This window comes from Siniperca chuatsi, linkage group LG13 (assembly GCF_020085105.1).
Source record: "Siniperca chuatsi isolate FFG_IHB_CAS linkage group LG13, ASM2008510v1, whole genome shotgun sequence".
Taxonomy (NCBI): Eukaryota; Metazoa; Chordata; class Actinopteri; order Centrarchiformes; family Sinipercidae; genus Siniperca; species Siniperca chuatsi.
The window spans coordinates 4,471,511-4,486,122 of record NC_058054.1 but is presented as its reverse complement, the minus strand read 5'-3'; the positions used below and the strand labels follow the sequence as shown (position 1 = coordinate 4,486,122).

At 41.3% G+C, this 14,612-nt stretch overlaps 1 protein-coding gene across 5 annotated transcripts in view; it reads right to left on the bottom strand.

Moving 5' to 3' along the window:
- Window positions 1–14,612, bottom strand: part of LOC122886639 (nuclear receptor coactivator 2-like) — a 61,155-nt gene that overhangs the window by 14,829 nt on the left and 31,714 nt on the right. For all 5 annotated transcript variants that reach the window (XR_006380403.1, XR_006380400.1, XR_006380402.1 and 2 more), the window contains exons 5-10: window positions 12,899–13,076; window positions 11,540–11,728; window positions 8,816–8,917; window positions 8,297–8,437; window positions 7,894–8,041; window positions 4,667–5,915 (exon numbers count right to left, since the gene is read on the bottom strand). Coding sequence is in view for 1 of the 5 variants with exons in the window: in XM_044219066.1 (XP_044075001.1) it covers window positions 4,667–5,915; window positions 7,894–8,041; window positions 8,297–8,437; window positions 8,816–8,917; window positions 11,540–11,728; window positions 12,899–13,076 (2,007 nt within the window). In the remaining 4 variants the exon portion in view is untranslated. The remainder of the gene's footprint in view (window positions 1–4,666; window positions 5,916–7,893; window positions 8,042–8,296; window positions 8,438–8,815; window positions 8,918–11,539; window positions 11,729–12,898; window positions 13,077–14,612) is intronic.

Below are 14,612 nucleotides of genomic sequence, written 5' to 3'. Positions count from 1 at the left end.
TAAAAGAAATCATCCTGGGACAGCACTTAATTTCAACTGGGTTTCCATATATACTTGATATCAATTCCAAGGAAGTCCCAATGACATGTAAAGCTGGGGTATGCGATTCTAATCCAATACACGTCTTTTTGTCAAATTCAGCGAATATTTCCTCACGGTCTGCTAGCTGTCCGTTCAGTGTGTGCGCTGAAAAAACCTCTGGTGTCTGTACACAGCCCTGGCTCTGTAAATGAGGAATTAAAGAAAGTGGCTCGGACTGAGCCACACAACATGATTCCAGCCATGATTTGTGCGTCAGGTAACGTTAAATGACTTGCCCACGGACATTCAGCTTACTTTCTAGTTTGCCAAGATATGCTGCTGTTGTGATGTTAGCTATAGTAGCAGGAGAGTTGTGAGTATCGCTGTCTGGAGCGGCTGTGCTGGCTCTGGGAAACCGTCTTGTCCTCTCTGGCTGTTAGCTTCGCAGCAGCAACTGTAGCAACAGTTTACTAACCCACAACCTATAGCTAATGTTAGTTGCAATACTTGCTGTGTCGTTGTTCGCTCTAAATCATGGTATTTGTCGTGACATTGGATTTCCCCAGAATCGCATACCCCACCTTTAAGGATTTGTCTGCTGAAATTCAAGGACTTAAATTGTATCTGAGAAAAACTTGAAGCTGGCTGCATTTCGGACTCCTGACTGTCATGATTAGAAATCCTGTTTTTTTATTTTTGAAAATGTAGATTTCTGTTTCCCCAATTGGGTCTTAATATACAATTTCAACTCCTTTATTTTAACATAGAAATAACTAAATGGTATCATGGATAAGGAGCGAGATAACAAAAATGAAACAAAATGTGAAAAGAAACTTTCAGAAATGAAAACATGAAATCTGATATTGACTTTTTGATGAGAACAAAAACTCAGGCAAACTCAGTATTACAGTGTAATTTAACACCATCCCCCCAACACACACATACACAGACAGGAATGGTTTCCTCCGGCCTTTTGGCTGATGAATAGAGGAGGAGCTAAAAATAAACTGCCGGCCCTAATGAGGTCATGTGTGATGTACAGTAAGACACACAGTCACAGCTCTGTTTTGCCAGTGTCTATGCGCACACACACACACACACACACACACACACACACACACACACACAAACACACATACACATACATGGTGAACACAGCATGGCCATTGCACACACATCAAGGGCATAATTTCAAATGGGGGTTGTGTGGGGCATGTCCCCTAAACTTATCCAGTTTTTGTTGGACAGGTGAAGAACCTGCGATGTAGCTAACCTTGTTTATGCAGTATATTAAACTTCAGCATTGCTGTCGGACAAACATCCAATGGTTTAATTTTGATACAGTATCAGTTAGCTAACAGGTAGCAAGCTTGAAATTTGCTAGCAAAAAAAAAACTTGAATTTGCTTTGAAAAACATTGGGCATTGTAATAGATTAAATAAATAATAGAATAAAATTTTGCAAACTCTGTTGTGGTTTCCCACAGCTGCCACTAGATGTTAGTAAAAAGCCATACCTTACTGGTGGAATCTTTAAGTCTTACTAGGATTTCACACCAAACACGCAAGTGCAACATTGTGCAGACAAAGGACATTATTTTCAATGGAGATTGCTGCTGCCCTCTCCTAAGCAACTGCCATAGGGGTGCTCACTGCTTTGATTTTCTGCCAGGTTTAGAGGCTAAAGCTCAACTAAATTCAACTTTCCACTGTAGAAAAGAATGGAGGAGAAGTCAAATTTTAACATCTCTCAGTTAAGCATGGCAGAAAATATCATAGAGGATGGGAAGAACATTTATATTGTGTTTAACATACTCTACATGCTAAATTCACTATATTCTGTAGCAAGGTAGCAGAGTCTTTTGGAATGGGTAATGCTTTGCACAATGCTCTTCACCTACGCTCTATTTCATGCAAGCTGCACATTTTGTGTGAAAGATGATGTTGAATAAGGTCATGGAGACTTCATAATACACAAATAATACACAGATGTATGTTACTCAGCAGCAGCAAGACATATTTTAACACAAAATTACACACTAAGAAATTATACACACTGACACATGGTGGCTTTCTCACACACATACAACTGATACGCACTAGAACAAATACACTGTAATAAAAATGTACACACTATGAAATGTATGTACACAGTCTTACACAAACACACACTTTGTAACCCGGATACACAACACATACTTTCACATGTTCTACTGCGCTTTCTCATAACACACACACACACACACACTCTGCCCCTCATGTTTTTTTAAATTTTATTCTTTATTTTTCTAATTTGACTCTGTCTTTCTGTTCTTCCTGTTCTGTTCCTTATTCTGGGAAAATGGAATATCATCTCAACAGCCTTAGGCCCTGACACAACACGATTTGTGTTAAACTTTGGTGCGAAAAGCCGTTGTTGCGTGGTGCGAGCCGTTGGAATTAATGGGTTTCAGAGCGCAGTGGTGCCGTTGTCGCGTTGTATCTAAAAGGGCCTTTAACCTCAGTTGAAAAAGCATGTCCCTGGCATCATCGAGACCAGCTCAACAAAGCATCACCTTATTCTACAAACTACAAACCAAGCCATCCAGGATGGGAGCCTGTGAATGACCACCTGCCCTCCGGCAGCAGCCTCCGCTGTCCGGAGGCACAACTGTTGGTAGGAGTGTCGCCTTTGTCTCTGAGGACGTCAGACTTTTGAACCTCAGCCGTCCTCCTTCGACCACTTCCTGGAACTAACTTCAACTATGTCAATGCACAACAACACTCTGAACTGGCTACAGTTTGCTGTGTTTAAACTAAGCAATAACTGCAAGAGAGGGAGTGAAACCATTAGTTTGTTTGGGTTTACTGCTGAATTTGGGTTTACCAATCAAAATCCAAATGAGGACAAAAAAGTGTAGCCTGGGTGGCGCTGAAGCGGGACAGGTAAGCAGCAACCAATATGGATTAATGTGATGTATTGATACCCCTTTCGAACAAGAGACACACGTATGATGCGGTTCTACTAAACACGCATTCAACTCACACTGGACCCATTCTAATGTAACCGCTGCCACAAGTTAACCTCTGGCTGTCACTGTTAGTAGACACTCCAGTCTGCACTACATACATCTCACTGCTAAACCATTAAGTATGTCAAATTATTTCTATGTGTCATTATCATCAAATTAATTTCCATCCTTAGTAGATACATGTTCACCAAAGCATATTCAAGTCAGTTAGGGAGGAGGGTTGTGAACCTGTTTGTTTATCAAGCAAACAAACTCTTGAACATACTCCATTTAAGCCCCAATCGCTGTCAACAGTTTCCACAGGGACAATTTCTTCTAGTTTGATTGAAAATTGTTCACAGAGAGGTCTGTGGATTATCCAGAGTAACCGTGGGGTGGAAAAGGAAATCTCAGAGGGATATGTCAAAACCTGTTCAAATAAAACCAAAATTATCTGCATCACTAGATACCACTGGAAGTACATTTTTAGAAACTGGAGTTTTGTTGTACTTTGTACTCGTCTGGGAGGTTTGTACACACATGTACATTTTTTACACACACAGTACAACAAACAAAGAGCCTATGTACATACAGACATACTGCACATACAGGGATACAAACACATACAAACACACCTACATGCTGAGTCATATGAACAGAAGTCCTCTGCTATTCCTGCAAGAGCCTCTTATGTTTCAAATACAGTATATAAACACTCTCAATGTAACATAAACACACATAACCTGTATGTATTCCAATACACTCTTGGTTTCCCTTTTTCTCACTCACACACACTAAAGTTTAAACAGTACTCCTCTGACTCCCTTGCCAGAGCAGCTTGTGTTTCAGGGAGTGTACTAACTCCTGACAGCCTGCCATCAGCTGTTAAAATGCTAACTATTAGTAGGCTTACATTACTAATCTAAATTTTAGCATGGTTTACATGTAAATTTACGTTATGTTAAGGACAGGGTGTCTGTAGGACTAGGTTTCGATGGCCTGCATTTGCTAAACTCTGCCACTAACAAATCTCATATTGAACATTTGAACAGATTATGCCAGCTGTCGCTAATTCACATTTCAAGTAACTTGACAGAAGGCAAAAAATTAACTTTTGACTGTTGTCAGCTTAAGATTGTTTGTGAGGGAAAAGAAACATTACTCTGAAACACCATTCTTGTCTCGACTAAAACTATCTAGCTGATTGCGTCACAACAGTTTAAGGAGTCTGAATCTCACAGTTAGCATGAGGGGAGTTAGCAGTCAGAGTTCCAGTTTTGAAGACTTTATTTTAAGGGTTGAATTTCTTTTTAGTGAAGGGTTGGGAAAGGCGGAGAGAGCCAAAGTCTAGTTCTGAATTGCATCTCAAACCCTATTGTCTCTGTACCATTATATTAATTACTGTGCCAAAGTCACTAAGATATATTGTACATTTCTGTGCGTTTGACAGAACTTTTCCTCTGTAAGGGGAGACTAAGGAGATTGTGACTGTGATCCTTTACCACATGGCTATATACCACATTGGCATTTTTGCATTCTAAATTACTTCAATGATTAACTGATTATCAAAATTGCTGGCGAATAATTTTCTGTCAATTCACTGGCAGATTAATCGTTGCAGCACAAACCATGAATATTACTATCAACAACACTGACCTGGTCCGCCATGTTGAAACCTGCTTCCTGTTTCTCTGTCTTAATGTTGGACAGCTTTGATCCATCACCAGGTTCCATCTTGATGGCTTTATCCAGGATGCCGTTATCATCCCTATCCAACAGATAGCGAAGCAAAGCATTGTCCTTCTTTTTGGGGCTCCCTGGCTCCTGTTTTGTGCAGAGTTCACCTAGAGCGGCCATGTTGTCCCCTGCAGCTGATTCTGGACCAATTGGGTCTTTCCCAGTAGCCTCAGCCGTTAGCTTGGCCAACTCCACGGGTGATGTGCTGTTTTGCAGCAACCTGTGGAGAATTTTGTGTTTCTCCTTCAACGAGGTGGAGTGGTTGTTGTGCCCAGCCCCACCCACACCCCCGATCCCACCCAGCTGGTCCTTACAGTCCTGGTCGTCCCCCAGAGGCGGTGATGAGCAGGGATCAGAAGGTTCTAATTTGGTGGTGAGAAGCTGGAGCAGCTTAGTGTGCCCCTTTGTGTTCAGAAGGCGATTTGGGGCGTCGCCGAGCTCCCCTAAGCTTCCATCACCTCTAAAGCTTTCAGAGTCACCGTCTTTAGTCTCTCCCTGCTCACACTCCTGGTTTTGTGATGAAAACAAGTCTTGCTGCTCCCCAAAAGTTCCAAATAAGTCAGTCTCTAAGCTGAGATTGTTCTTGGCTTGTTGGTTACCGTTGCTGCTGCTGTGAAGAGGACTCTGAAGGCCAATCGGCTTTCTGTCAGGTGACTCTGGATGCTGCCCCTCGGTGAGTCCCTGGGAAACCCTGTGGCCCTGGCTGAGGGCCTGCAACGCACTAAGGGAGTTGAACCCTTGGCCATTTCCCATACTGCTGCATACGGATGCTGGCGAGTGGAGGCCAGCTGCAGGAGAGAAAGAACCAGGGGGATGTTGGGGGAGGTGAGGGCTACTACAGCTGCTGCTGCTAGCTGCCATACTTGGGCTCTGGCGATGACGAGGAGACAACATGGCACCCTGGGCCCCTGAGGTGACGCTGAGGCTTCCCTGGGCTGAAGGGCTGCCCAGCTTGAGTGCATGGCTGTTTCCCTGAGGTGTGGGCGCCCGACCGGATACAGCCCCAAAACCACGTCCAGGGGCACCGGAGGCAGATGTGGAGTGGTGGGTGTTGCTGGTGACACTGGCATCAGGCGAAGGGGAGGGACCACCCACATTGGTTGGGGTCATTGGCTTGGCCATGCCCTGGCTGCCAGGTATGTCTGTGGTCATGCCAGCCATGTTCTCCCTGAAAGGAAAAGAAAACAGACAAGAATCAGACCCACTCCGGGGGAGCGCTGGTTGTACATTAGCAGTCTGCATGTGTAAACATGTGTTGACGTATGAATTTTGAGAATGATGTTGTTGGTAAACAGCACAGCTGTGGAAGAGCTGCAATGTGGATGACGTGGAGGCAAAGAACCATCTTAAGTGAAGTGGAATTCATTATAATCATGGAGCATCCACTTCAGAAGGTATTATACCGCTTATGGTCATCTTGTAACTACAATACATACATATCCTTTTGTATTATGCTGTATCCCCCTTTAATTTTGTTTCTCAAATATACTAACATATTTTCTATGTGAAAATGTTTGTGATTTCTATGACTTTTTTTTTTTTTACAATGTATCTGGAGTGTTTGCCTTTATTAAATCTTTCCCTTTATCATGTCGCCATTTACCTGATGAAAACCAGGTAGGGTCAAAACGTTGCTTGTTCAGTGTAATAAAGTTTGTGAGTTATAATCCAGTGTGCACATACTCTTGACCTTTTCCTAATAACCCCTCTTTAACCAAGGCCACTTGGCAACAAGCTACCATCTGTAATCAATTTGAAAATATCAGTTGTTCATTTATTTACAGTATATAACAATGTTTTTATCTTACTTTTTCGACATCATAAATATAGTTCTTGTACCTCAGAATTACTGATACTTGGTTACAAGGCAAAATGTAGCTAAACACCAAACAGCTAATAGCAGAAAAGTGTTTCACAAGTATACATTGTGTGTCACAAGAAATTAATGGACATCTGCTGGCCAATCAGATTTGAGAATGGCTCATTCTGTCTATACGATGGCTCAGTGGCCATATGTATATATTGGTTTTACAGTGCTCATGTTGCTCAGGGTTTAGCCATTTTTAGAACACAATTTTTGACTTACAAAAAAAAAAGAGAGGGATGAAATGAGTAGCGGTGGACAGCTAAAAGAAAAGCTAGGAAGTGGACCTTGAGTTAAGATTATTTTTTTTGGACAAACTACCGTTTCCAAGGTCAAGAACCTTCCTGCTCAATTCTTGACTAGGGTAAATAATTGATATAAAACTGTTTAATTTTGAAATTTTGATATCTGCCACTTCAGAAAAAGTGGCCCAGTATTTAAGTATTAACAGTGATATTCTAACTTGTGATTTTCATTAAATGTCTATTAAAAGTAGTGAATAGGATTTTGGACTAAGTAAAAATTACACCATGGAGAGGTTCATTAACTCCCTTTCTTTCAGCTTCAATCAGTTCTGTTATAAAGTAGAACAGAGAGCAGCTCTTAAACAGTGTACAAAACTGAGAAAACAAAGTTGTAACAAGGCCTAAAGCTGTAACAGAGAGAGAGCTTTAAACATGGATTGGCTTCAGCCCCACACCAAACGCACAAAGCTCTGATTGTGCTGAGTGCTAGAGCGATAATTTTGAATGTGAAACTTGTGGAAGTAAAAGGGCCAAGTTCTCGCCATTGATCCCTGAATGCTCTGGGTTACAGTCCTGGCATTGTTTTCTGACCACTGTCCAATTCCTGACTCTGAATGATCATACCAAAGGCTAGATGCTGGTTGAGTCGCAGTTGTTCCCAGTGGTGGGAGGGAGGGATGGTGGTACTGTAGACTGAACTGACTAGTAGTGATTGTGTCAGTTTTGGTCAATACATGTGGTGGTGGCTCTGAATAACAGGCTCTTGGTTCTTAATCCACACTGCTGTGTCCCCCCTTTGTCCAAATCAAGAGGAAACCACAAACACTGAGAGAGAACTTATAATAGACAAACAGACCGACTGAAGAAGAGGAGATATGCTGCAAATAATATCTATCTTACTATGTAATTAAAGTCATTACGTCTTAAAATGATAGTTTTCTCAAACTGACTGGAAAGTCAGTTTTAAGAAAAGTTACTTTGGGGGAAAAAAGTTATTTAACAGAGACACAGAGAAACTTTACTTTAGTTGCTGGTACCTGTGCAGGATGTGCAGGGACATGTAGAGCTGTGGTTCGTTGGTGGCTGTGGATCGGACGAGCTTGCTCTTGGTGTGAGCTGAGACGATGGTGCCGTCTGCCAGGGAGAATCTGTACAGAGGGCTGAGCGCATTGCCGTTCCTCAACACTGCAAAGAGACATAGACGGAAAATGGCACTTATTACGACAAAAATCTCATCAACATCATAACACATGACTGACAGCCACTGAGCAAGACATGAACCCTCAACAAGTCCACCTTGAACCTAAAGAATTGAAAGAATCAACAAGAACCAAAAGAATGAAAAGCGTTTTGTATTATAATTAGCATGTTTAGGCTGCAAAATTCTGTTTAGTTAATCAGTAACGGGCTGCAGGATGAGCTCTGAGTTGTCTTACTCACCGTCTTGCTGGTGTTTCTTGGCGAAGGATATCTCCCCGTCATTCTGCAGGTGAAACCTCTGAATGCAACGTCGAACCAGGTCCTCCCAGCCCGGCTTCATGGATGCACGCAGCAGACTGGTGTCCAGGGACGTGATCTTACCTGGACAGGTAGAAGACCTGATGTTAAAAGATGACTGTCATGTTTTAGATGTTTGCCTTTTATAGAGCAGTAGGGTAATTACTTTGTAGTGTAACTACCACTTAACCAGAGTTCCAGCCCTTATGTCAGCAAGCATCCACCCTGCTGAAGTATCTTTGAGCAAGGCACCAACAATTCTACAAGGTTCGCACACACTGATTCAAACTCATTCCTGACCTCATAACAAAAAACTGATTATAAATTGGTAATGTTTTCAAACAACTGACAACATACCAATGTCCACGGGGGTTATTGGTTATTATATATTGACACAACACTACACTGATCTACATTGATCACATGACCTATTAACAGTAGAACCTCCCCCTCCAGTCCTACCTTGAAGGTCCTGTCGAGTGGTGAAGCTCTCGTACGTGGGCATCACAGGTCTCTCTTTGACGGGGACTCTTCTTGCCACACAGATGAGACATGACTGGAAATCTGCATGTTTGGAGAAGTATGGGTTAAAATAATCTTTCACTAACACATACTACACCTAAATGCAATGGGATATAGCACGAATATAAGAATAAGGGTAGGGTGGAAGAGAGTGGGGCTGTTACAACAACAATGGGATTTCAATTGTGACTGCCTTTTTACTTTGATGGGGGTTAAAACTCTAAAAGGTTACCATTCTGTGTCTAAGTGTGTGTGTTTATAGGTAACTGTGAGCTCACTCTCCCTCTCTTGGGTGGCCTGGCTCCCCACCTGTTATAGCTTCAAAGCTTCCATTATTAAAAACACAAGGCAACAGGTCTGCCTTATGGTCTGCCTTATTCCTCATACTGTCGGTCTTTCTGTCTGTACCTTCACAGAGATAATGTGTGCTTCAAAGAGCAAACTCAGACCTGAGTCCAAGCTCTGAACACCAGCTTTAACCTCAACATCACCTTTAAATAAAATCTTCAATTCCATCCTTAACAGTCTCACCTCAGTCCTATGGAGTCTGGAGGATGCCACTGGATATTACTTTGTTTAATCATAATCAGTTAATAAATTGATGAATTTAAACAGCAAGTGATTCATTGGTGATTAATTGATCAGCTGTTATGTGTCTGACCAAACAGGGCTCCTGTTGTTGCTCCGTCAGTTTAATTTTTAGGTGGCACACAGCTTATGTGTCTTTAAATTAAAGCAATCCCAAAATGGAAACTGTAAATGTTACCCCAGGAGACAAATAAATGATGAGATGGAATATAATAGGCAGACTCATAAGTAAATGGAATTTAAAAAATACATTTTTAATAATAATTTTTAAATTTGACTTTGCAATTGTATTTTACATGTAAGTCAATCTGTCTGTTACTGTTTTTTTTACTTTTAATTTTATAATGTGTCCATAGTTATTCCGGTGGCACACTGCAGACTAATACAATCACAGTCTCAACCTCAACCTCATATCAGTCACAATGTTAAATCCAACATAAACCCAAACATCAATGAAACTGCAGCGTCATTCTCATTTCAAAAGTCAATACTAGTTGAATCTTAATCCCAGTTTCAAACTTGAGTCACTGTTTTACTTGAGTCACCTCAGTCACTGTTTTAAATTTAACATCAACCTTAACCCCAGCTTCAACCTAATCCGAAGCTTGACAATCAAGCTTGATTTGCATGTATGGCTGATGATGTGCATCTTCAATAATGTGAGACGTGGGAATCTTAAGAACTGTGATTGGTCAGCATGGGCTGCCTGTGATTTCTCCTACAAGTTTCTTGTTGAGAGTGAAGATGACACTGAGGAAGTTGAAATGGCAGTGAAGCTATATCCTCCTTTTTAGTAACACATCTAGCAAAGCCTTCTCCACTGCAAACCTTCCTCTATCCCAGTGTAGGAAACAAAGTAAATAAAACAACCGCATGGAATAGTCATGAAATATTCAGTGATAAAACAAGGCAGACCTTCCCACCATTTCTCATATCAGAAAGTGAATGAAAGAAAGTAAACACAGTTACTGTGGAGAATTTAATTAAAGCTCAATACGGCCTCATCATGTATGATATAGCGTCTAGGAGAAATTTGACACTGAGCTATAAATCCCAGCCTGCACCATAGGTATCTACGGCGGGACTCCTGTTAACCCCTTGCATCGACCATAAATACGGCTTACAGATTTCACCTTAAACCTAGCATTAGCCACAGCACTCTACATAATTCATAATTCATCCTCAACAACAACTGCAGCTACAACATCAATCTCAAACTCAAATCCACCCAAACCTTGATCTAAACGTCATTCTCATCCTCATTTTCAACCATAGCCACATGTTAACCATACTTTTCATTGAAATCAAACTCAGCATGAACACCAACCTCAGCCTCAACATGGAAGTCAAGACCTCCCAATCTCAGACTAATCCTGAGTTTTAACATCAGTCTAAACGTCAGTCTCAACCTACAGCCCTCAGTCTGTCCACCAGACAGCCTCCTACTGTCGGGGGAGAGATTGGCACAATATCTGGTTGTCAGACATCTAAAATTAGAGTGCCAGACAGATTATTTTCCCTAGTGTGTATATGTGTTTGATAAGATAAGATGGGAAGATGACAAAGTACCACACACTAATTAGTCTCTCCCAGTTGATGGGAGGAAAAGTAGAGAGGAGTGGTGATGAAAGGAGGACAGGACACAAGAGACTGGGAAAGTGGGGATGGAAAAAGTGATGGGAAAATGACAGGAAGTCAAGACATAGATAGAAAGATGGAGAAAGAAGAAAATAACAGCGAGAAAGAACATGTAGGAGTGGAAGGGCAAAATTGAGAAGACTGAGAAACAAATAGAGAGACATGGAAATAACAAGTGTGTGTGCAAAAGGGAAGCAACAAAAAAGACAGAAAGAGAGGGAAAATAGAAAAGAAAAAGGCTGAATCAGAAAAATTGACAATTTCAATCCAAATAAAAGACCAAGAGAGAGATGTAGGGACAGAGAAAAGGAGAAACTAAATAAATAAAAGAAATAAGACATTGAAAAAGAAAGAGAAACAACAAAGATGGAGTAAAACAGTAAAGGCAAGAGAGACAAAGTGAAAACTGCATATGATAATGTAAATTAGAGACAATACCTTCCCCCTCTTCCTTGATAGACTTGGGTTCGGAGACAGCAAAACACTGCATGGTCTCGTACTTCTGCTGTGATAGGTCCTGCTGGTCAGACGCCAGCCGGGCTTCACCGTCGGCATAAGGGTTGACCAACATACGACAGTTGAAGGTGTGGCTGTTCCTGTTGGACGAATCACTGCTGCGATGATTGACTGGAAGATACAGAGAGACACAGAAACAAAGACGAGACATTAGAAGCTGCCAACATTAGCATGTTAAATAAAAGTGCTAACACACATATGTACGCAACACCAAACTGCCACATCCTATATCGCAAAAACAGTCGATAATAGTAGATTTATCTAAAGTGGTCTGGTGTTTCGCAAAGACGAGACAGAAATGGCTATGTGGCATTTGACTGAGAACCCCTGATAAAGTATCTCACTTGCTAACAAAATTTTAACAATTTTAGTGTGTAGCTAGTTGAACAGAGAAGCTGCACACATTATTAATGGGATTTAGCACTTAGCTAAATCTTTTTCATCAAGGTCTGTCAAAGAATACTGGGGCAATGAGACGCTGGAAAATGGAAATACTTATACAGCCATTCAGTTAGCTGTTTTTTAAGTGCCCTCCTCTGGAAACAGCAACACTGGTTGGGCTCTCTGTAGCATGAAATTATAGGTTTGTAGTATACCTGTAACCAACTGTGTTCTTTCAAATTGATCTTGTGCCTAAATTTCTCCAAATTCTCCAGACCTCTGTGAGCTTGTGGAGACAGAGGTCTGTCAATCAAATATTAACATAACATTAACATTATTTACTCTGCTACACAAAACTACTGGTTTAACAGCTAGCTAACACTTTGTTCAAGTTAATTTAGTGGTTTGGACAAGAGACTAGGGCTAAAGACAAGACAGCTTCACAGCAATGTGCATTCTCTGCATTGTCACTTGAGAAGAGTGGGCAGTGTTGACCAGACTACACTGTGGCTAGTTAACTACACAAAAAGTTCAATTAGCAAAGCAGGTAATGTTGTTGACAAGAAACTATTAACTACTAACTGCTACTAGACATTTAACATGAGCTAATTAGATGCGGGAACTAAAAGACAGGTATTAAATCAGGCCTGTTTGATCTTGATCATCTAGCTAAGGAGAATTTTCCCCATTCTTTTACGTGCTGTGAACTACCAAAAGCAGGAAAAAGTGACCAGGTTCTGTCATGATGGCAGAGCCGTAAGTTCAGAAATAAAGCAAAAATTCTCATTCACTGCCACAAACAGTTAAGGACCGCCAATATGGTGGCTAGGGAACATTTCACATTATCTGAAATCGCTCCTCCATCAGACCATGTTCCAGTAAACTTTCTGTGGTTCTTACCCACGCTCTTGGGCAGGAGGTTCTTGACGAATTCGGCGTGATCTCCAACATGCAGCACGCTGTATACACTGGTGCTCATCAGCTCCTCCTGCTGGTAAAGTAGATACTGGCTGACGTTCTCCGAGACAAACACTATGTTGCCCTCCATGTTGACCACAAAAAAGAAGCCGTCCAGGGCCTGAGGAAAAAGTGGGACAGAGGAGACAGGGAAAAGGAGATGAAGGGAGGGAATGAAGAGCAAAACAGGAAGGCAGCGGGGAAAGAGGAGATGGTTGGACAGACAGAAGAGGTGGAAAGTAGAGATAAAAGCAGAGAGGAGAAAACGGAAATATAAAAAAAAGAGGGGTAGGATATTGGGGAAGTTTGGAGAGAGAGAAAAGGAAGAAGAGAAAGTGAGAGGGAAGAGCGAAGGAAAGGAGGAAGAAGACAAGGTAGAGGGAGATTAGAGGAAGAAGCAAATGTAAAAGACCAGCAGGAGGGAAAGAAACAAGAGAAAAAGACCGAAGAAGGTAAAAGGGATAAAGAGGGGAGAGTGGATGTTAATTAAAGGTCATCTGAACGTTCCACCCGAAGCTGATTAGCCTCAATTAATATAAGTGAATGTGAAACTCGAGTTGTTACTCCTCCACTTTGGCTACCTGCTAAAAATATATTACAAGATACCATTCAAAGATTAACCATTTATTGTCATTTTATATAAGCAAATTTGGCATTTGATCAGCATGATGCTTAAATTTTTGTCTTCACACTTTATTACCAGAAGCTTGTTATGACGTATGCCACCTGTGGACCTTATTTACTGTACACTACAGTAAACAGTGTGTTCTTACAGGAGCAAATGCAACAATTTTGGATCTATGTGGACATAAAATGTGTTTCAAAATATCTGCTCCTTTTAAAATAAAGCTGGGGGGGTTTTTTGCGTGAAAATGTATAAAAACTTAAAACAAAACTTAATTATGTCACAAAAAATATCAGGCAGTAACTTGCAGTGTGCTATTATAATTTAAGGTATTACAACAAGTCTACAGTGGCGTCTCTAGCACTGTGTGTGTGTGTATGTGTGTGTTTTTGTGTGTCTTTTTTCACTCTTTCATTCAACTCAACATTTTCCACCTACAGTATATGTACTGTGATGTGTCCTTTAGCCTGCCACATGTCTAGACAAGCCTCCTACTGTATGTCTGCCTGCTTATCATCCTAATCATCCTAACGCTGGTGTAGACTAGAATAAAACAGAATACAATGGAATAGAATAGAACAGAAAGGGTCTTGGCAAACCTGGATGAAACCTCAGCCAATGTTGCGGCTGATGAAAGCTATATATAGATATATAGACCGTGTGTGTGGTCAAGCTCCTCCCCTCCTCTTCTAATCTGGCTTTTCAGAGAGGTATTTATACCTCATTGGGATGTTATACGTCACCACGCACACACACACACACACACACACACGCACACACACACACTCGAGTAGGCTTGATGACGGCATTGCCGCTTGCCAGAGGAACTCTTATCTCTGTGCAATGCCATTTAAAGTCAGAAAGACACTCCACCACCTCTAAATGTTTTTCAGACAACAAGTTACATGAAAAACCTGCAGCCTTGCTGAAGACAGATTACCTTTTCAATGTTTGCACTTTTGCATCAATTGCACTGTTATGATGGCAGCATTTGAAGCAAAACAAGAGCTCTCACAATCATTCTCATATTAC